Below are 21329 nucleotides of genomic sequence, written 5' to 3' on the forward strand. Positions count from 1 at the left end.
CCACCACTTATCAGATGTATAACCTGGGGCACGTTACTCAACCTGAGCCATCATTTTCTTAAAAACTTATTTATTATTAGTATTAATTGAGATGGAGTCTTGCTATGTTGCCCAGGCTGGTCTCAAGCTCCTGGGCTCAAGTGATCCTCCCACCTTGGCCTTCCAAAGTGCTGGGATTACAGGCATAAGCTACCATGACCAGCCTCTCTGAGCCTTCATTTCTCAAACCATGACACAGGGATAGTAATGGTATCTATTTCATAAGATTGCAAGAATAAGAGAGGCCAGGCATCTCCTCCTTTCCTTAGATGACAGCCTTCATTCCCATTGCTACTTAGCCTCTTGCTCTAGGTAAGAAGAGTAATGACAGCCCTGGGGCACTTGTAACTTGGCAAGCCCCAGTTACTAGATGAAAGTCCAATAAACCATCTCACTCTCCATCTTGGGAACCACAGCCCAAGAATCATTCATCCATAATCTCCCACAGCAGGAACTACAGCAGGGGAGACAGGGCGGACCTGTGACCCCATCCACCATTTCCTGGCCTTTGGGGTAGAATCCAGCTTCCCACCTGGTGCAGTCCCAGGGTGGCAGATGGGCAGGCGGGGGTCAGTGGTGGCTGGTCCCCGGGGATTAAGGCTGTGCGTGGAAGCTAGGAGGGGGAGGCTTATGCAAAACTGCACACAGTTTAGTTTTTTGCTGTCTGTGTCCTAAAAGGAGTAGGCATGGGGAGACTGCCGCCCTTTTATTATAAATCAGATTCAAACGTGGCAAAAAGAGGGCATCTCTAAGAGGGAGAGGAGAAAAAAGGAGGGAGGGGAAGGAAAAGGGGAGGAATAAAGAGGACAGAGAAATTGGGGGGAAAGAGGGAGGGATATAACAGAGGGAGAGGGAAGGGAATGCAGTGGAGAAAGGAGGGGCAAGAGGGGAGATGGAGAATGTGGGGCATGATGGACATTCACGGGCAAAGGAAGCAAGAAGAAAGGCTCAGCACTTCCTAAAAGGAACTGCTGAACATAAAAAGGAACAGGCTGTGCAGGAGCGGGGTGAGTCTGCAGACAACAGAGCCGGCAAGGTTGAGCCTCAGCAAAGGGGACCACACAGCTCAGGCTGGGAGGCTTCAGGCCCCAGGATGGGGGCCACACTTTCAAGACCTCCTTCTCCAGTCAACCTGCGGGCAGCCTCCCTAGGGCCTGGAACTGTCCAGATGCCCAGTGCTAAAATGTCTGGGTGATCACGGGCCTCTCAGGCAGAGCCTCGCAGTCATCCTGAAACTACTTGCCATGCACCCACTGTATGCCAGACAATATTCCAAGCACTAGAGATGTCAGCAGTGAATAAAACAAACAAAAATCCCTGTCCTGATGAAGTTCTATTTAGTGGAGAAGATGCTAGTAGCGTGTCAGAAAAGGTCAAGTCCTATGGAGAAAAAACAAGCAGGAAAAGTGAACGAGGATTTTAGCATCTGCATCTCAAACAGTGGTCACATGTAGCTCCCACAGAGGTGACACAGTGTCAGAGGGTACCCAGGCCGGGAAGTAGGCTCTCACATACAAGCTATGCTGATGTTGGGTCATGGGCCACAGAGACTCACAGATGGGTGATCTGTCAGAGGCCAGACCCCAACCCCAGCCCCAGAAAGCTGCCCATCCCCTCTCTGAAGGCCTCTCAATCCTCTACCCTCAGACCATCTAGGCCTCTACTACGCAAGAGAAACAAGTTTCCACCCTGTGTCCTGTGCCAGCTCAGGTCTGGATAAGTTGAGACACTGGGCTCTGCTGTGTCACTGAGTCAACTCAGGCAACCCACTTCCTCACTCGGGTCTCAGTCTACTTGCCTATAAAATAGGGACAATGATCCCTGCCCAGTGAACAGTGAGTAACAGCAAAGCTGGTGGCTGTTTAAGTGCCTACTGCTTTATCCTTCACCCTGTAAGTATGTTCCTGAACAGCATCAGCCTTGGGGTCCACAAAAGCCCAGGGACAGCAGGGGCTGAGACCCAAATCTCAGTGTGTCTTTCAGTGTGAGCCACTGGACCCTTGTCCTGGAGACACTTGGGGACAAGAAGGGCCCAAGAGCAGTTAAGTTTGGGAAACTCAGCACACTCTACTTGCCTCTGGGAGATTCACAATGCTCACTGCCAAGTCCACGCTTTGGGAAGATATACTTCAAGAACTGCGGGTGGATAGATGGATGGATGGATGGATAGATAGATGAATATATCATTCTACTCACTTCCAAATGGTAAGAATCACAGGGAGGAACGTGAAAGCGATTCGAGCCCCAAGGACTCAGGGCAGAACCCATTCACAGCCCCTCTAGACCACAAGTTTGGCTGGAGAACAGACGGAACTTATTCATTCATTGATTCATTCACACAACACACAGTGGTAAGAGCGGCATTAGAGATTAGCACTGGGAACCATGGGAACAACCAGGAGGGGACAATTAACTAAACGTGGGGGTGAAGGCGGCCAGGGATGGCTTTCTGGAGGTGAGCCTGAAGGGTCCCTTGGGGGAACTGACCTCAGGGATCCAGCCCTCATGCCATTTTCTCCAGCCACAAGAGTCATGCTTGGGGCTTCTTGGACTATATAGGCAGCTTCAATCTGACGGTTGTGGCCCCTTGGCCTCAACAGAATACATCTTGGAGCCCCCTTTTTACCCCAAACCCCCATTCCTCCTTGCCGTCAGCTGCTTGTGAGCCTTCTCACATCCAGAGAATGTATCAGCATTGTGCAGACCGAAAAGACCCAGAGGAACAAGGCTCCAATGGCAAAATTCCAAGTAGAATGACAAATAAATGGGGAGCCATCTGAGAGCAAGGGAGTCCTGCCCAACACCCCCCCATGCCTTTCTCAGGGACCTCAGACCAGCCACTCACCTCCATCCTCCCAGCACCACCTGCAACCAGCCCCTTGCCCTCTGCAAACTGGAGCACGACTGGATCTTTAGATGGGGGAAAAATGCTTCATCATGTTCTGCTTCTTCATGCAAAACCAGAAACTCCCTCCCCCTCTTCCCTCCTCCCAGCGCACTCTCCTTCCAGTAAAACGTGGTTAAAGGGACAGCGCCATCACTTTCCCAGCTCTGAGGGTCTGCTTAGAACTAGGGGGCTGGAAGGAGACAGAGGGCAAAGAGAAAGGAACTGGCAGAGGTCTTTCCTGGGGGATATGTCTGTTCTGTCCTGGGGATCCTGAAGCAGGAAAACCCGGGTAAAGTAGGGGTGTAGTGGGTGTTGAGATAACTGCCTGGGGGAGGTTCAGAGTGGAAGTAAGAGTCTACAAACTCTCAAGGGGGTCTCAGGGCTCCCCGCATCCCCAGGGGTCCTTTCGCAGGGGTCCCTAAGCAGGAGGGGAACAGCCCAGAAAACACGGAACTGGACCCCCGACAGGAAGTCCAGGGAGGGGTCCCTGGCTCACTGCGTGACCCTGCCGGATCACTTGCCTCCCCTCTCGGGTCCCCTCAGCACAGTGTCCCTCCCTTCCCTCCCCTAAAGTAAAGCAGAGGTTAATCTCTTTCCCCGCCCCACGCCCAACAAAGAGCAGGCCCTGTCCCCGGTGCTGAAGCGCCAGCCTCAGCACCACCCCCACTCCCAAGGAATAAAACATGAGCCAAAACCAATAAAGAGCCAAATGTCACAGCCGTTGCAGGGCCCCCTAAATCCTGGGGACCCCTTTTTCTACCTGACATCCTATTGGGGTGAGGGACTTTGGTACCCAGAAAGCATCCCACCACTTCCCTGTAAGAGAGAAGGGATGCCGACTCAGGCGCCTTCTTGTCTGTTACGGGGGTGGGGGAAGAGAGAACAAGTTGAGACTGAGAAGATGGGGAGGGGGAGGGAGGAAAGAGGACTTCCTAGTGTTGAGAGAACGACAAGATGTGGGTTCCCCATCCCCAGTTCAGCCAGAGACCCCTCAAAGTGGAACTTCCTGGGGCAGTCAGGGGTCAGGAGTTGGAGCTTGTCTCTGGGGCAAGACCCCTTCATTGTACAGATGGAAAAACAAGGGTGGGAGGACACAGCTTGTCCAAGGTCATTCGACCAGCAAACTGCCTAGCTGACCCCAGTGTGCAGAAGCTGGCTTGGGTGACACCCATCATTTCCCCCCACCCCACACAGGGGCCAGCTCTCTTAACTTCATGCCCAAGCCCTCCTATGGTACCCCCACTGTAGGTTCTCTGCCCCTCAAACTCAGCCCAGCTTCCTCCTGCCTGTTCAGGGGACCCTCTGCCCGCTTCGCTGAGGGTCCGTCCCCTTTACTGGGGCTGGCAGCAGGGTCTCCCGTCTCCTCTCTCGGGGGTCACTGCAGACTTTTTAGAGAATGCTTTGCCTCCCCCCAACCCCATGCGGGGTTCCCTCTCTCCATCCTCTGCAATGTCTCCCATACCCCCATTCAGGGTAGCCTTGCTATTCTCCCCAACTCCAGGTCCCCCCTTCATCTATTACAGGGCTGGCCGCGGAGTTTCCTGAGCGCTCTCCAAGTGGGTCCTCTAGATGTTAGGAGAACACTGTACCTCCCCCGGTCAGGGGTCTCCTGTCTCCGTACTATAGAGCGTCCATGCTCCCATTTAGGACTGCCTTGCTCCCTCCTCTGTTCCGGGGCTGGCTGCACAGTCTCTGCACCCCCTATCCTGAGAGCCTCTCTTAACTATTTGGAAAGCCTCGTGTCCTCTCTCATACAGGGATCCCCTCATCCTAATGACTGCAATCTTCCATTGCTCCATCCCGAGGGCATCCTGCCCCTATTCCCATCAGGTTTCTCCTTGTCCTCTCCCTGTTTCAAGTCCCCTTTCTTATTCCGAACACACTCGCAGGCTCTTTCGACGCGCACCCGGGGGTCCTCACTGGCCCACTCCGGGAGTCCTCTGCCCGCTTCCCCAACCTCGAGGGTCTCCTCTGACGCAGCGTCGATTCCCCTTCCCTCCTCGGTCCCCTGCCCCGCCCTTCTCACTGCGGCGGAGCCGGTCGGCCCGGGGCCGCAGGGGAGGAGGCGGAGAGGGCGGGGCCCTCCTCCCCACTCCCTCACTGCCAAGGGGTTGGACCCGGCCGCGGCGGCTATAAAAGGGCCCGGCGCCCCGGTGCTGCCGCAGTGCCTCCCGCCCCGTCCCGGCCTCGCTCACCTGCTCCGGCCATGATGAGCTTCGGCGGCGCGGATGCGCTGCTGGGCGCCCCGTTCGCGCCGCTGCATGGCGGCGGCAGCCTCCACTACGCGCTGGCCCGAAAGGGTGGCGCAGGCGGGACGCGCTCCGCCGCCGGCTCCTCCAGCGGCTTCCACTCGTGGACACGGACGTCTGTGAGCTCCGTATCCGCCTCGCCCAGCCGCTTCCGCGGTGCATCAAGCACCGACTCGTTGGACACGCTGAACAACGGGCCGGAGGGCTGCGTGGTGGCGGTGGCCGCGTCGCGCAGTGAGAAGGAGCAGCTGCAGGTGCTGAACGACCGCTTCGCCGGGTACATCGACAAGGTGCGGCAGCTGGAGGCGCACAACCGTAGCCTGGAAGGCGAGGCGGCGGCGCTGCGGCAGCAGCAGGCGGGCCGCTCTGCTATGGGCGAGCTGTACGAGCGCGAGGTCCGCGAGATGCGCGGCGCGGTCCTGCGCCTGGGCGCGGCGCGCGGTCAGCTACGCCTGGAGCAGGAGCACCTGCTCGAGGACATCGCGCACGTGCGCCAGCGCCTCGACGACGAGGCCCGGCAGCGAGAGGAGGCCGAGGCGGCGGCCCGCGCGCTCGCGCGCTTCGCGCAGGAGGCCGAGGCGGCGCGCGTGGAACTGCAGAAGAAGGCGCAGGCCCTGCAAGAGGAGTGCGGCTACCTGCGGCGCCACCACCAGGAGGAGGTGGGCGAGCTGCTCGGCCAGATCCAGGGCTCCGGCGCTGCGCAGGCGCAGATGCAGGCCGAGACGCGCGACGCCCTGAAGTGCGACGTGACGTCGGCGCTGCGCGAGATTCGCGCGCAGCTTGAAGGCCACGCGGTGCAGAGCACGCTGCAGTCCGAGGAGTGGTTCCGAGGTACACAGGCGCGCGGGTAGGGGGAGGGGCACCCCTGCTGACCCCGCAGCGAGCTTCTGGGCTGCGTGACCCGAGGGGGCGCTGCTGGACTGCGCGTAGAGTGGCGCGCTGCTCACCTTCCCTCTGCAAAGTGCATGCCCCTAGTTAAATCGCGGTTTTACTCTGGATCTCTTGTGGGACGCCCCAACTCTGGGTTGTCCTTCGGTTCCCCCTTTCCAGGTTCTTTACGGCTGTACTTCAACTCTGGGCCCCCCGCTGCTCTCTACCCCAAGCTTAGGCGACCCCACTCAGATCCCTCCCCCGTCAAGAACAAAACAAGTTTCATCTATAGGAAAAAAGTGGTGCAGGATTCTGGTCTGCAAGCGCTGGAGACTCTTAGCCCTTCTAAGTAGCAAGGCTTCCCCGCCAATGCTGCCATCCCCTCTCCTGCACCCTGCAAGGAACCGTATTTCTCTCACCCCTAACAGGCTCCTTCCCACTACTTGCTCAGTGCTTAACGTCCCTACCTTAATCTTCCACGTGGGGTGGGTCAGGGCCTTTTCGCATCCTTTCTTCCTAGAGGGGGAACCATTACTACAATCAGTTGTTGCCTGTGGCGGAGGTGGCTGGTGGGCCCTTTCATGTTTTAATGTCCCCTTTCTCCTTTAGGGAAGCTGGGAGCCTCCCAAGTCTGCCCCTCCCGCAACTCCTTGCAGCCCTGAGTCAGCTAGATTGCGCTGCCCTGAGGCTGTGCCCAGTAGCTGCAGGGTGACCTTGACCAACACTTGCCCTCTCTGGTTTTCATTTCTTTTTGAGTTGAAAGAGGAGGGTAGATAAACTGGGCTGCTTAATCCGGGGAGTTCCATGATCTCTCACGAAACTGTCTATAAAACTTTGCGTTGTTTTCGGGAGAGAGGGCAGAGGCTTCAATGATTTTCCAAAAGCATCTGTGATCGACAATATTTGAGAATCCCCAACCACCTGGATGGTTTCTAAGTCTTTGCCAGCACTAGCAGGGAAAGCTGGGTATTTGATGCATAGCTTTTTCTGTTCCTTTTCCACTCCTCTGCAGAGCAAAACCATCCCCTCCTCCATCTCCGCAGCAAGGCCCCTCCCTGCGCAAACCTCTTTTGGGTTTGCCAGTCATAGGGCCAGGATTGTACTGGCCCACTCAGCTGGCTTCCTTCCTTCCTCCCTACCAAGACTCGTGCCCTGAGTGCCACTATCTGGGGATTCAGGATGTTCACTTTTATGAGCTAAAGACCAGTCTCCAGACCTCCACTGCCCCTGGAAGGTTTCCTGGGAACCAGGAGCTGGTTGCTGGCAGGGGCCGGGGTATGGCTACCAATGCTCAGGGGCAATGCGCAGCTAGGTGGAGAAAGGGACAGGGGGGTTGGCACCCAGGCCACGGGCTCTGCACTGACCTTGGACTGTGCGCAGAAACCTGTAAGGAAGGGACCATGGCTACAAGGTGACCCGATTGCTCATGGTACCCTCATGCCTCCTAAAGGTCACAAGCTCATTAACTTGTTCAGCCACAAGCCTCCAGCCTCCAGCTCAGTGTTAAGCCTCATGGGCCAGGTATCACATCTGAACCTCCAGCACTGCCAGGCCCTTGCTAGGGAGCTGGACCAGGAATTAGGACCAGGGTTTCCTCTGCCCTGCAGGGTTTTTGGATCCCACATTGGGGGAGACAGAGCCTGATCTTTGGGGATTTGAGTCCCAGCTCTGCCACTCACTAGCTGGGTGGCCTTGGGGAGTAGTCACTTGCCTTTATCTCACAGGACAGAGTGAGTCAAGCATCCAGGATGGTGCCTGGCACACGCAGTAGGTCAATCCACATGTGTCACCTTCAAAATCTGGGCATTAGGCCGGGCGTGGTGGCTCATGCCTGTAATCCCAGCTCTTTGGGAGGCCGAGGTGGGCGAATCACGAGGTCAGGAGTTCAAGACCAGCCTGGCCAATGTGGCAAAACCCCATCTCTACTAAAAATACAAAAAATTAGCTGGGCGTAGTGGCAGGTGCCTGTAATCCCGCTACTCGGGAGGCTGAGGCAGGAGAATCGCTTGAACCCAGGAGGCGGGGCTTGCAGTGAGCTGAGAGTGCGCCACTGCACTCCAGCCTGGGCGACAGAGCGAGACTCCGTCCCAAAGGAAAAAAAAAAGAAAAAAATCTGGGCATTAGAACCCAAATCCAGGCGTGTCTAACCCTGTGCCCTGCTACCTTCTCCTGCAGTGAGGCTGGACCGACTGTCGGAGGCAGCCAAGGTGAACACAGACGCCATGCGCTCAGCACAGGAGGAGATAACTGAGTACCGGCGTCAGCTGCAGGCCAGGACCACAGAGCTGGAGGCACTGAAAAGCACCAAGGACTCACTGGAGAGGCAGCGCTCTGAGCTGGAGGACCGTCATCAGGCCGACATTGCCTCCTACCAGGTGGGCAGGGGCAAGGCAGACAGCCAGACTGCCTTACCTCATTGGGTAGCCCTGGACAAGTTACTGTCCCTCACTGACTAGGGTTGTAGTGGTTAAGATTGTGGCCCTTGGAGTCAGACATACCAGCACTTTCCAGCTGTGTGATCCTAGGAAAGTTATCTAATTCTCTGAATCTGAGCTCCTTTCCAGCCATGAAAAAAAAAAAAAGCCTGCTTTGCAGAGCTGGAAAGATTAAAGAGATAGACATTTATTTATTTATTTATTTATTTATTTATTTATTTATTTATTTATTTTGAGATGGAGTCTCACTCTGTTGCCCAGGCTGGAGTGCAGTGGCATGATCTCAGCTCACTGCAACCTCTGCCTTCTGGGCTCAAGATGTTCTCGTGCCTCAGCCTCCTGAGTAGTGGGGACTACAGGCGCATGCCACCATACCTGGCTAACTTTTGTATTTTTAGTATCGACGGAGTTTCACCATGTTGGCCAGGCTGGTCTCAAACTCCTGGGTTCAGGCAATCCTCCCACTTCAGCCTCCCAAAGTGCTGGGATTACAGGTGTGAGGCACCGTGCCTGGCCTAAAGAGATAGACTTTAAATGAGATTAGTGTGAACTTGTGAATGAGCTTGGCAAGGTCTTCAACATTCGAATCTTTCTAGATTTGAATCCCAGCCCTGCCACTCACTAGGTTGGTCTTGGTCGCAGTGGACATTCGGTAAACAGCAACCAGTGTCTTTGGGTGGCTGGGGGAAGGCCTTAGCAGATTCCTTCTTTTAAAGATAACTGGCGGCTGGGCATAGTGGCTCATGCCTGTAATCCCAGCACTTTAGGAGGCCAAGGCGGGTGGATCACTTGAGGTCAAGAGTTTGAGACCAGCCTGGCCAACATGGTGAAACCCTGTCTCTACTAAAAAGATACAAAAATTAACTGGGCATGGTGGTGTGTGCCTGTAATCCCAGCTACTTGGGAGGCTGAGACAGGAGAATCGCTTCAACTGAACCTGGGAGATGGGGGTTACAGTGAGCCGAGATTGTGCCACTGCACCCAGCCTGGGCGACAGAGCGACAGAGCGAGACTCTGTCTCAGGAAAATTTAAAGAAAATAAAAAAATTAGCTGGGTATGGTGGCGTGTGCCTACAGTCCTAGCTACTCAGAAGGCTGAGGCAGTCATCAGTGACTACCAAACTCTGACTATGTGGTGGACACTGTGGCACACTGGAGAAAGACAGGAGCAAAAGCAGGCAAGGCCCTGCTCCCACTGGGCTTTTTTTTTTCTTTTTTGAGACACAGTCTCACGCTGTTGCCGGAGCCGGAAAGTGACAGCGAGATCATAGCTCACTGAAGCCTTATACTCCCGGGCTCAAGTAATCCTCCTCCCTCAGCCTCCTGAGTAGCTGGGTCTACAGGTGCACATCACTATGCCCAGCTAATTATTTAATTGTTTTGTAGAAATGAGATCTCACTGTGTTGCCCAGGCTGGTCTCAAACTCCTGGGCTGAAGCGATCCTCCTGCCTCAGCCTTCCAAATGCTGGGATTACAGGCATGAACCACCAGAGTCTCGCTGTGTCTCCCAGGCTGGAGTACAGTGGTGTGATCTCAGCTCACTGTAACCTCCGCCTCCTGGGTTCAAGCAATTCTTCTGTCTCAGCCTCCCGAGTAGCTGGGATTACAGGTGTGCACCACCACATCCGGCTAATTTTTATATTTTTAGTAGAGACAGAGTTTCACCATGTTGGCCAGGCTAGTCTCAAACTCCTGACCTCAAGTGATCCACCCTCCTCGGCTTCCCAAAGTGTTGGGAATACAGGTGTGAGCCACCACTCCCGGCCTCACTGAGCACTTTCTAAGCTCAAGATCTCTAAAAGTTATCCCATTATCCTACCAGCTAAACCAGCAGAGAAACAACTGTTGACATCTGATGAATTTCATTTCAGACCTTCTCCAGTCTGAGGTTATTATACAGCAGGATTTTTGCTCCAGATTGTTCCATGTCCACTAATGAGGACCCTACAGCTCTGGCAGGGTTGGGGTTGGCCCCAGTGAGCCTGGCTGGATGGGCCTGCTTTGGGGTCACACAGCCTGCCATAGCTTCTCTGGTACTGAGGGCCAGACACTGGCTGGCATGTGATGTGTGTCACCTCTCCTTCCCAGGAAGCCATTCAGCAGCTGGACGCCGAGCTGAGGAACACCAAGTGGGAGATGGCCGCCCAGCTGCGAGAATACCAGGACCTGCTCAATGTCAAGATGGCTCTGGATATAGAGATAGCCGCTTACAGGTGAGACGCACAGGGGCTGTCACATGGTGGAGAAACCTTGTGTTCCTACGAGATGCTAAGCCTTGGGTTTCAAGACCCTGTTTAGGCAGCGTACCTGTCTTAGGGACAAAATTCTGTTTAAATTGCGGCAAAATAGACCATATAATTTACCATTGAATCAATTTGTTTTATTTTATTTTCTATTTATTTTTTTGAGACAGACTTACTGTGTTGCCCAGGCTGAAGTACAGTGGTGCGATCTCTGCCCACTGCAACCTCTCCCTCCTGGGTTCAAGCGATTCCCATGCCTCAGCCTCCTGAGTAGCTGGGATTACAGGTGCCCGCCACCACGCCTGGCTAATTTTTATATTTTTTTTAGTAGAAACGGGATTTCACCATGTTGGCCAGGCTGGTCTCAAACTCCTGAACTCAAGCCCTCTGCCCACCTCAGCCTCCCAAAGTCCTGGGATTACAGGCGAGAGCCACCATGACCAGCCCCATTCAACAATGTTAAGCAGACAGTTCAGTGATATTAAGTACTTTCACATTACTGTGCAGCCGTAACCACTGTCTGTCTCCAGAACTGTTTTCATCATCCCAAACTGAAACTCCATACCCAAGAAACCGTCATTCTAATTCTCTCCTTCCTTCAGCCCCTGGCAGCCACTCTTTTACTTTGTGAGAAACATGAGACCTTTTTTTTTTTCAGATGGAATCTCACTCTGTTGCCGAGGCTGGAGTGGTGCAGCAGCGTTATCTCGGCTCACTGCAACCTCTGTGTCCTGGGTTCAAGTGATTCTCCTGCCTCAGCCTCCCGAGTAGCTGGGATTACAGGCACATGCCACCACACCTGGCTATTTTTTGTATTTTTAGTAGAGACCGGGTCTCACTATGTTGACCAGGCAGGCTGGTCTCAAACTCCTGACCTCAGGTGTTCCGCCTACCTCGGCCTCCCAAAGTGCTGGGATTGCAGGCGTGAGCCACTGCGCCCAGCCAGTGAGTCTTGAGAGTGACTTACTTTCATTCTGAAATGATTTAGAGGGTGGAAGTTCCTTATCCCCTCCCCAAATCCAGCCAGCCAGAGGCCTGCTTTGGAGGGAAAAGAGGTGCTTGAGTTGTCAGGGACCTTTAAAACTCTGTCCTTTAGAGTTTCTTAGCTCTGCAAGCATTCATTTCTTGGGAAAATAAAGTGGAGATGATAATAAGGGCACCCATGTTATAGAATTGTCAGGAAGATGAGCTAATCCCATTCCCAAGCTAATCCAGGAAGCACAGGTACCACTGGGCCGCCACAGAGGGAACCCTTAGTCAATGGCAGCCTTGGGGAAGCCAGTCTCAGGAATAAGACCTGGGGGAGCAGGGCTAGGGAGCAGGACTGATTCCCCGAGGACTTGTCCCAGTTCTGACTGGTGACCCGTGGTTTCCTACCTCTTGGCTCTCGTCTATAATCTTGCTACTCAAAGCATGGCACATGAACCAGCGGAATTGGCATCATTCAAGAGGTTATCAGAAAGATAGTCTCTCGTTTGGGTGTAGTGGCTCATGCCTGTAATCCCAGTACTTTGGGAGACCAAGGCAGACAGATTGTTTCAGTTCAGAGACCAAGGTGGGCAGCATGGCAAAAAATACAAAAAATACAAACAAAAAAAAAAGATAGCTGGGCATGGTGGCACATGCCTTTAGTCTCAGCTATTCGGGAGGCTGATGTGGGAGGATCACCTGAGCCTGGGAGTTGGAGGCTTCAGTGAGCTATGATCGTGCTACTGCACTCCAGCCTGTCATCACAGAGTGAGACACTGTCTCAAAAACAACAACAACAAAAGACAGACTTTAACCACCCCCCAGACCTGCTGAATCAGAATCTGCATTTTGATAAGATCCCCGGTCATCTGTGTGCTGCTAAATTTGGGAAGTACTAGTCTGAGGGGTAACCCCCACACTTACTCTGAGACAAGCACTCTGCCAAGTCTTTTCCATTCATTGTCTCATTGAAACAACCCTCTGACGTAGGGACTCTATTGACCCTCTTTTTCCAGTGAGGAAATTGAGGCTCAAAGAGTTTGTGTGTCTTGGCCAAGGTCACCCATCTAGTGAGGAGCAAAGCCAAGAGGGGAAACTGCGGCCTCTACCTTATTCCTGAAACTCAAAAGATGGTAATATAGGGTGATGAGAGACACTCGCGATTCAAATGGGAGCATTCTAAGACCTCTTAAACCCAAATTTATAAAAGTAGAATTGTGGTCGGGCGCGGAGGCTCACACCTGTAATCACAGCACTTTGGGAGGCCGAGGCGGGTGGATCGCCTGAGGTCAGGAGTTCGAGACCAGCCTGACCAATATGGTGAAACCCCCGTCTCTACTAAGAATACAAAAATTAAGTGGGCATGGTGGTGTGCGCCTGTACTCCCAGCTACTCAGGAGGCTGAGACAGGAGAATTGCTTGAAGCCGGGAGAATTGCTTGAAGCCGGGGGAATTGCTTGAATCTGGGAGGCAGAGGTTGCAGTGAACTGAGATTGCACCACTGGACTCCAGCTTAGGTGACAGAGCGAGACTCCGTCTCAAAAAAAAGGAAAAAAAAGTGGAATTGTTTGCTCAGGCTCCCAGGGTTCTCTTGAATAATATTTTAGTTTGAGGGACAATAAATTTAACTTTTATTAAATTTATTTAGGAGCTTTCTCTTGAGGGTCATTTTTTATGGGGCAAAAGTTGTTTTATTTCAAAAGTTTCAGGCTTAGCTGTGTTGAAGAAGATCAGTTGCTCCAGCCTGGGCAACAGAGCGAGACCCTCTCAAAAACAACAACAATAACAACAAAAGACCAGTCCCGCCAGGGTACACATTCTGGGTGGTCACTGGAATGATTTGCCAAGTGACTTTCTCCAGTCTCATAATGCCCACCATTCACATTCCTGTTCCACCAAAACCCGTATCATTTGATGTCAGTGACCTTCAGGATAGTCTAGGAAGAACCCAAATAGTGAATTGCTCTGAGTTTATACTAATGTGTTCCATTATCCATCGTGCAGAAAACTCCTGGAAGGTGAAGAGTGTCGGATTGGCTTTGGCCCAATTCCTTTCTCGCTTCCAGAAGGACTCCCCAAAATTCCCTCTGTGTCCACTCACATAAAGGTCAAAAGCGAAGAGAAGATCAAAGTGGTGGAGAAGTCTGAGAAAGAAACTGTGATTGTGGAGGAACAGACAGAGGAGACCCAAGTGACTGAAGAAGTGACTGAAGAAGAGGAGAAAGAGGTCAAAGAGGAGGAGGGCAAGGAGGAAGAAGGGGGTGAAGAGGAGGAGGCAGAAGGGGGAGAAGAAGCAGCAAAATCTCCCCCAGCAGAAGAGGCTGCATCTCCAGAGAAGGAAGCCAAGTCACCAGTAAAGGAAGAGGCAAAGTCACCGGCTGAGGCCAAGTCCCCAGAGAAGGAAGAAGCAAAATCTCCAGCTGAGGTCAAGTCCCCCGAGAAGGCCAAGTCCCCAGCAAAGGAAGAGGCAAAGTCACCGGCTGAGGCCAAGTCTCCAGAGAAGGCCAAGTCCCCAGTGAAGGAAGAAGCAAAATCTCCAGCTGAGGTCAAGTCCCCCGAGAAGGCCAAGTCTCCAACGAAGGAGGAAGCAAAGTCCCCTGAGAAGTCCAAGTCCCCAGAGAAGGAAGAAGCCAAGTCCCCTGAGAAGGCCAAGTCCCCAGTGAAGGAAGAAGCAAAGACCCCCGAGAAGGCCAAGTCCCCAGTGAAGGAAGAAGCAAAGTCCCCCGAGAAGGCCAAGTCCCCAGTGAAGGAAGAAGCAAAGACCCCCGAGAAGGCCAAGTCCCCAGTGAAGGAAGAAGCAAAGACCCCCGAGAAGGCCAAGTCCCCAGTGAAGGAAGAAGCAAAGTCCCCCGAGAAGGCCAAGTCCCCAGTGAAGGAAGAAGCAAAGACCCCTGAGAAGGCCAAGTCCCCAGTGAAGGAAGAAGCAAAGTCCCCCGAGAAGGCCAAGTCCCCAGTGAAGGAAGAAGCAAAGTCCCCTGAGAAGGCCAAGTCCCCAGTGAAGGAAGAAGCAAAGTCCCCAGAGAAGGCCAAGACTCTTGTTGTGAAGTCTCCAGAAGCCAAGACTCCAGTGAAGGAAGAAGCAAGGTCCCCTGCAGACAAATCCCCCGAAAAGGCCAGAAGCCCTGTCAAGGAGGAGGTCAAGTCCCCAAAGAAGGTGAAATCTCCCCTGAAGGAGGATGCCAAGGCCCCTGAGAAGGAGATCCCAAAGAAGGAAGAGGTGAAGTCCCCAGTGAAGGAGGAGGAGAAGCCCCAGGAGGTGAAAGTCAAAGAGCCCCCAAAGAAGGCAGAGGAAGAGAAAGCCCCCACCACGCCAAAAATGGAGGAGAAGAAGGACAGCAAGAAAGAGGAGGCACCCAAGAAGGAGGTTCCAAAGCCCAAGGTGGAGGAGAAGAAGGAACCTGCTGTCGAAAAGCCCAAAGAATCCAAAGCTGAAGCCAAGAAGGAAGAGGCTGAAGATAAGAAAAAAGTCCCCACCCCAGAGAAGGAGGTTCCTGCCAAGGTGGAGGTGAAGGAAGACGCTAAACCCAAAGAGAAGACAGAGGTGGCCAAGAAGGAACCCAGCAAACCAGCAGAGAAGAAGGAGGCAGCACCAGAGAAAAAAGACACCAAGGAGGAGAAGGCCAAGAAGCCTGAGGAGAAACCCAAGACAGAGGCCAAAGCCAAGGAGGATGACAAGACCCTCTCAAAAGAGCCTAGCAGGCCTAAGGCAGAAAAGGCTGAAAAATCCTCCAGCACAGACCAAAAAGACAGCAGGCCTCCAGAGAAGGCCACAGAAGACAAGGCCGCCAAGGGGAAGTAAGGCAGGGAGAAAGGAACATCCGGAACAGCCAAAGAAACTCAGAAGAGTCCCGGAGCTCAAGGATCGGAGTAACACAATTTTCACTTTTTCTCTCTTTATGTAAGAAGAAACTGCTTAGATGACGGGGCCTCCTTCTTCAAACAGGAATTTCTGTTAGCAATATGTTAGCAAAAGAGGGCACTCTCAGGCCCCTGCCCCCATGCCCTCCCCAGGCGATGGACAATTATGTTATGATAGCTTATGTAGCTGAATGTGATACATGCCGAATGCCACACGTAAACACTTGACTATAAAAACTGCCCCCCTCCTTTCCAAATAAGTGCATTTATTGCCTCTATGTGCAACTGACAGATGACCGCAATAATGAATGAGCAGTTAGAAACACATTATGCTTGAGATGTCTTAACCTATTCCCAAATGCCTTCTGTTTTCCAAAGGAGTGGTCAAGCCCTTGCCCAGAGCCCCAGAGCTCTCTATTCTGGAAGAGCGGTCCAGGAGGGGCCGGGCACTGGCCACTAAATTATGCCAGGGCGCACTTTCCACTGGAGTTCACTTTCAATTGCTTCTGTGCAATAAAACCAAGTGCTTATAAAATGAAAATGTTGCTGCTGTTATTTATTCTCTTTCCCTGGGAAGGCTGCGGTCAGGGCGGGGGAGGTCTGGATGTGACACCCAAGACTGCATGGGACTGAGCAAGCATCAGTTCCCTCGTGGGTCTAGAGCGACTTGCATGGTCTCTCTAGTGCTGTTTCCTGGGCACAAACCATGTGCCAGGCGGTGTGCTAGGGGCTTTATTTTTATGATCTGTACAGGTGGACTGGTAATGTGGTTTCTCAGTGTGGACTGTGGACTGCCTTCATGAAGCAGCATCACCTGGGAGTATTATAAAAATGCACGCTTGGCCGGGCGCGGTGGCTCACGCCTGTAATCCCAGCACTTTGGGAGGCCGAGGCGGGTGGATCACGAGGTCAGGAGATCGAGACCATCCTGGCTAACATGGTAAAACCCTATCTCTACTAAAAATATAAAAAATTAGCCGGGCATGGTGGCAGGCACCTGTAGTCCCAGCTACTCAGGAGGCGGAGCTTGCAGTGAGTGCAGATTGCGCCACTGCACTCCAGCCTGGGCGACACAGCAAGACCATCTCAAAAAAAAAAAAAAAAATGCACGCTTGCCCAGGTGTGGTAGCTCACACCGGTAATCCCAGCTTTGGGAGGCCACGGCGGGCAGATCACAAGGTCAGGAGTTCAAGACCAGCCTGGCCAACATGGTGAAACCCCATCTCTACTAAAAACACAAAAATTAGTCAGACATGGTGGCATGCACCTGTAGTCCCACAGCTACTCAGGAGGCTGAGGCAGGAGAATCGCTTAAACCTGGGAGGTGGAGCTTGCAGTGAGCCGAGATCCAGCCTGGCGACAGAGCAAGACTCCGTCTCAGAACAAAAAACAACAAAAAACACTCCAGCAGGACATGATGGCTCATGCCAATGAGCCCAACACTTTGGGAGGCCAAAGTGGGAGGATCACTTGAGCCCAGGAGTTTGAGATCAGCCTGGGCAACATAGACCCCATCTCTTAAAAAAAACTTGGTTTTTTTTTTTTAATTAGCTGGGGCCGGGCATGGTGGCTTATGTCTGTAATCCCAGCACTTTGGGAGGCCAAGGCGGGCAGATCACTTGAGGTTAGGAGTTCGAGACAAGCCTGGCCAACATGGTGAAACCCCGTCTTTACTGAAAATACAAAAATTGGCTGGGCGTGGTGGCTTACGCCTGTAATCCCAGCACTTTGGGAGGCCGAGGCAGGCAGATCACTTGAGGTCAGGAGTTCAAGACCAGCCTGGCCAACATAGTGAAACCCCATCTCTACTAAAAAAACAAAACTTAGCTGGGTGTGGTGGTGCACGTCTGTAATCCCAGCTACTTGGGAGGCTGAGGCAGGAGAATCGCTTGAACCCAGAAGGGCAGAGATTGCAGTGAGCCAAGACTGTGTCACTGCACTCCAGCCTTGGTGGTAGAGAAAGACTCCATCTCAAAAAACAAAAAAACAAACTAACTGGGCATGGTGGCAGGCGCCTGTAATCCCAGCTACTCAGGAGGCTGAGACACGAGAATCGCTTGAACCTGGGAGGCAGAGGTTGTGGTGAGCCGAGATTGTGCCACTGCACTCTAGCCTGGGTGATAGAGAAAAAAAAGAAAAAGAAAATAAAATTAGCTGGGCATGGGGCACACACCTGTGGTCCCAGCTACTGGGGGGCTGAGGTGGGAGGATTGTTTTAACCCAGGAGTTCAAGGCTGTAGTGAGCTATGATCACACACTGCACTCCAGTCTGGGTGAAAGGGTGAGACCTTTCCTCCAAAAAAAACAGAGAGAGAGAGAGAAAGAAATGGCTTTGATTGATTGGCTCTTCATTATCAAACATGCCCAAGGACTCTATGAAAACCTAAGCACTAATTTTTTGAGCAGCTCTGCCCTAGGGAAATCAGACAGACCTCCACAGGCCCAGGCACATAGTACAGCATCTGAATATCAAACTGGGATCTAATACCCAGGAAATACCCATGTGTCTTGTCTGAAAAAAGTTACAGTTGGTTGAGAACCTCAAAATACAATGATGACAAGTACCATTTGTTGAGATAACCATGTTTTGTTTTTGTTTTTGTTTTTGAGACGGACTCTTGCTCTGTCACCCAGGCTGGAGTGCAGTGGAGTGATCTCGGCTCACTGCAACCTCCGCCTCCTGGGTTCAAGCAATTCTCCTGCCTCAACCTCCCGCGTAGCTGGGACTACAGGCGCATGCTACCACGCCTGGCTAATTTTTGTATTTCTAGTAGAGATGGGGTTTCGCCATGTTGGCCAGGCTGGTCTTAAACTCCTGACCTCAGGTGATCCACCTGCCTCAACCTCCCAAAGTGCTGGGATTACAGGTGTGAACCACCACGTCCGGCAGAGATAACCATGTTTTTACATAAATTCTCTCCAATCCACATGGGCATTTTTCAATGTAGAGATTCTGATGCCTATTTTAATGGTGAGAAAACAGGTGAGGTGAGTTGCCCAGAGCCACACAGCTAGTAAATGATAGTGCCAGAATTTGAACCCAAAACTTAACTCCAGAGTCCATGTTTTCTGTAGTACCATGCCATAGAATCCTGAGCAAGCTGCATTGGTTTAATTTTGGTCATCAAATGACTGCTATGTCAGGTATCAACTGTCCCAATTCACCTGGGATATAGGAGTTTCCCAAGATATAGGACTTTTAGTGTTAAAACCAGGAAAGTCCTGGGCAAATGGGGATGAATTGTTCCCTCTGTTTGGGCAGCCATTCTAGCACATTTCAGAATATTGCATGTGACAAAACCTAATGGCAATATTCAAAGGCTGAAGTGAAGTCACTGGACTCAGTCACTTCTTGGCTCTCAGGTCTGTTTCCCTCAATATTGGCTTCTGTGATAGGCTTCCTCTAAAATGGCTCCAATGGCCAAGTGCCTGTAGTCCCAGCACTTTGGGAAGCTGAGGCAGGAGGACTGTGTGAGGCCAGGAGATTGAATCCAGCCTGGGCAACAAAGCCCCTGTCTACCAAAAATTAAACAAACAAACAAACTACTGGGCATGGTGGTGCATGCCTGTAGTTGTAGCTACTGGGGAGGCTGAGGCAGGAGAATTGCTTGAGCCCAGGAGTTCAAGGTTACAGTGAGCTATGATTGCTACCACTGTACTCCAGCCTGGGTGACAGAGTAAAACCCTGTCTCTAAGAGATAAATTAAAAATTAATCAAATAAAATGGTTCCCAACCAGCTAATTTTTGTATTTTTAGTAGAGACGGGGTTTCACCATCTTGGCCAGGCTGGTCTTGAACTCCTGACCTCGTGATCCACCCACCTCAGCCTCCCAAAGTGCTGGGATTACAGGCGTGAGCCACCGTGCCTGGCCTCAAGCTTAGATAGTCTTTAACCAAGGTATGCCACTTTGAAGAATGTATCCTAAATAATACTTAGGTATATACAGAAATATTCAAATATGAAATCTATGTACCTCAGTTTTGGTTATAATTTGGAACAACAGAAAATATACTGAATATACACTAATAGGAGACTGGCTAAATAAATTACATCTATATTAGTAAACATGTTAAAGCAAAAAATAAAACTAGTTTGTTTTTAATTTTTATTACTTTATTTTATTTTTCCATAAGTTATTGGGGAACAGGTGGTGTTTGGTTACATAAGTACATTTTTTAGTGGTGATTTGTGAGATTTTGGTGCACCCATCACCCAAGCAGTGTACACTGCACCATATTTGGAGTCTTTTATCCCTCGCCCCCCTCCCACTCTTCCTTCCAAGTCCCCAAAGTCCATTGTATCATTCGTACGCCTTTGCGTCCTCATAGCTTATCTCCCACATATCAGTGAGAACATACAATGTTTAGTTTTCCATTCCTGAGTTACTTCCCTTAGAATAATAGTCTCCAATCTCGTCCAGGTCACTGCAAATGCTGTTAATACATTCCTTTCTATGGTTGAGTAGTATTCCATCATATATATATATATATTCACGCCTGTAATCCCAGCACTTTGGGAGGCTGAGGCAGGTGGATCACCTGAGGTCAGGAGTTCAAGACCAGCCTGGCAAACACGGAGAAACCCTGTCTCTACCAAAAATACAAAAATTAGCCAGGCATGGTGGCACACACCTGTAATCCCAGTTACTTGGGAGGCTGAGGCAGGAGAATCACTTGAACCCGGGAGGCAGAAGTTGCAATGAGTGGAGATCATGCCACTGCACTCCAGCCTCGACAACAGAGTGAGACTCTGTCTCAAAAAGTAATAATAATAAATGAATTAAAAATAAATAAAAATAAAAAAATAAAAAAGCCTCAATTAGGGCTGGGCACAGTGGGTCATGCCTATAATCCCAGCACTTGGGAGGCCGAGGCAGGTGGATCACTTGAGGTCAGGAGTTCAAGACCAGCCTGGCAAACACGGTGAAACCCTGTCTCTACCAAAAAATTTATAAATTAGCCAGATGTGGTAATGCACACCAGTACCAGGTCCCAGCTACTCAGGAGGTTGTGGCAGGAGAATCACTTGAAGTCAGGCGGTGGAGGTTGCAGTGAGCCGAGATGGCGCCACTGCACTCCAGCCTGAGCAACAGAGCAAGACTCCATCTTTAAAAAAAAAAAGCCTCAATTAAAAAAAAATAGCTTCCATAAATTCAAAAGAATTGAAATCGTACAAAACACATTCTCTGATCACGCTAGAGTAAAACTAAAGTTAATAACTAATCTGGGGAAGTCACAAATATGTGAAAACCGAACACTCCTAAATAACCAATGGGTCAAAGATGAAATCAGAGGGGAAATCAGAATATTTTTAGATGAATGAAAATGAAGATATAACACATGAAAACTTATGGTATGCAACTAAAACAATGCTTAGAGGGAAATTTAAAGTTGTAAATGTCTACCTTTAAAAAGAAGAATGAGGCCAGGCACAGTGGCTCACGCCTGTAATCCCAGCACTTTGGGAGGCCGAGGCTGGAGGATCACTTGAGTCCAGGAGTTCTAGACCAGCTTGGGGGACATAGTGAGACCCCCGTCACTACAAAATAAAAATTAAAAAATTAACCAGGCACAGTGGCGTGTGCCTGTAGTCCCAGCTACTTGGGAGGCCGAGGCAGGAGGGTTGCCAGAGCCCAGGAGTTCAAGACTGCAGTGAGCTACGATCACACCACTGCACTCCAGCCCGGGTGATAGAGCAAGACCCTGTCTCTATTAAATAAATAAAGGAAAAGAAGAATGATCTCAAATCAATAACCTAAATTTCTACCTTAAGACAT

General features: G+C 51.5%; 1 protein-coding gene and 1 long non-coding RNA gene across 4 annotated transcripts in view; one reads left to right on the top strand and one right to left on the bottom strand.

Moving 5' to 3' along the window:
* LOC115836002 overlaps positions 1-5201 on the bottom strand; it is a 32589-nt gene extending 27388 nt beyond the window's left edge. For 2 of the 3 annotated variants that reach the window (XR_004030998.1, XR_004030995.1), the window contains exon 1: positions 2885-2981. This is a non-coding gene — a long non-coding RNA (uncharacterized LOC115836002). Of the gene's footprint in view, positions 1-2884; positions 2982-5121 lie in introns of those variants that run through there. The other variant, XR_004030996.1, reaches the window with a different exon arrangement.
* On the top strand, positions 5065-16092 carry NEFH (neurofilament heavy). The gene is made up of 4 exons (XM_003258049.4): positions 5065-6006; positions 8221-8420; positions 10570-10694; positions 13698-16092. Exons 1-4 carry the CDS (start codon positions 5133-5135, stop codon positions 15490-15492), a joined length of 2994 nt encoding a protein of 997 aa, XP_003258097.1. The 5' UTR covers positions 5065-5132; the 3' UTR covers positions 15493-16092.
* Positions 16093-21329: the final 5237 nt, after the last annotated feature.

This window comes from Nomascus leucogenys, chromosome 7b, assembly GCF_006542625.1.
Source record: "Nomascus leucogenys isolate Asia chromosome 7b, Asia_NLE_v1, whole genome shotgun sequence".
Taxonomy (NCBI): Eukaryota; Metazoa; Chordata; class Mammalia; order Primates; family Hylobatidae; genus Nomascus; species Nomascus leucogenys.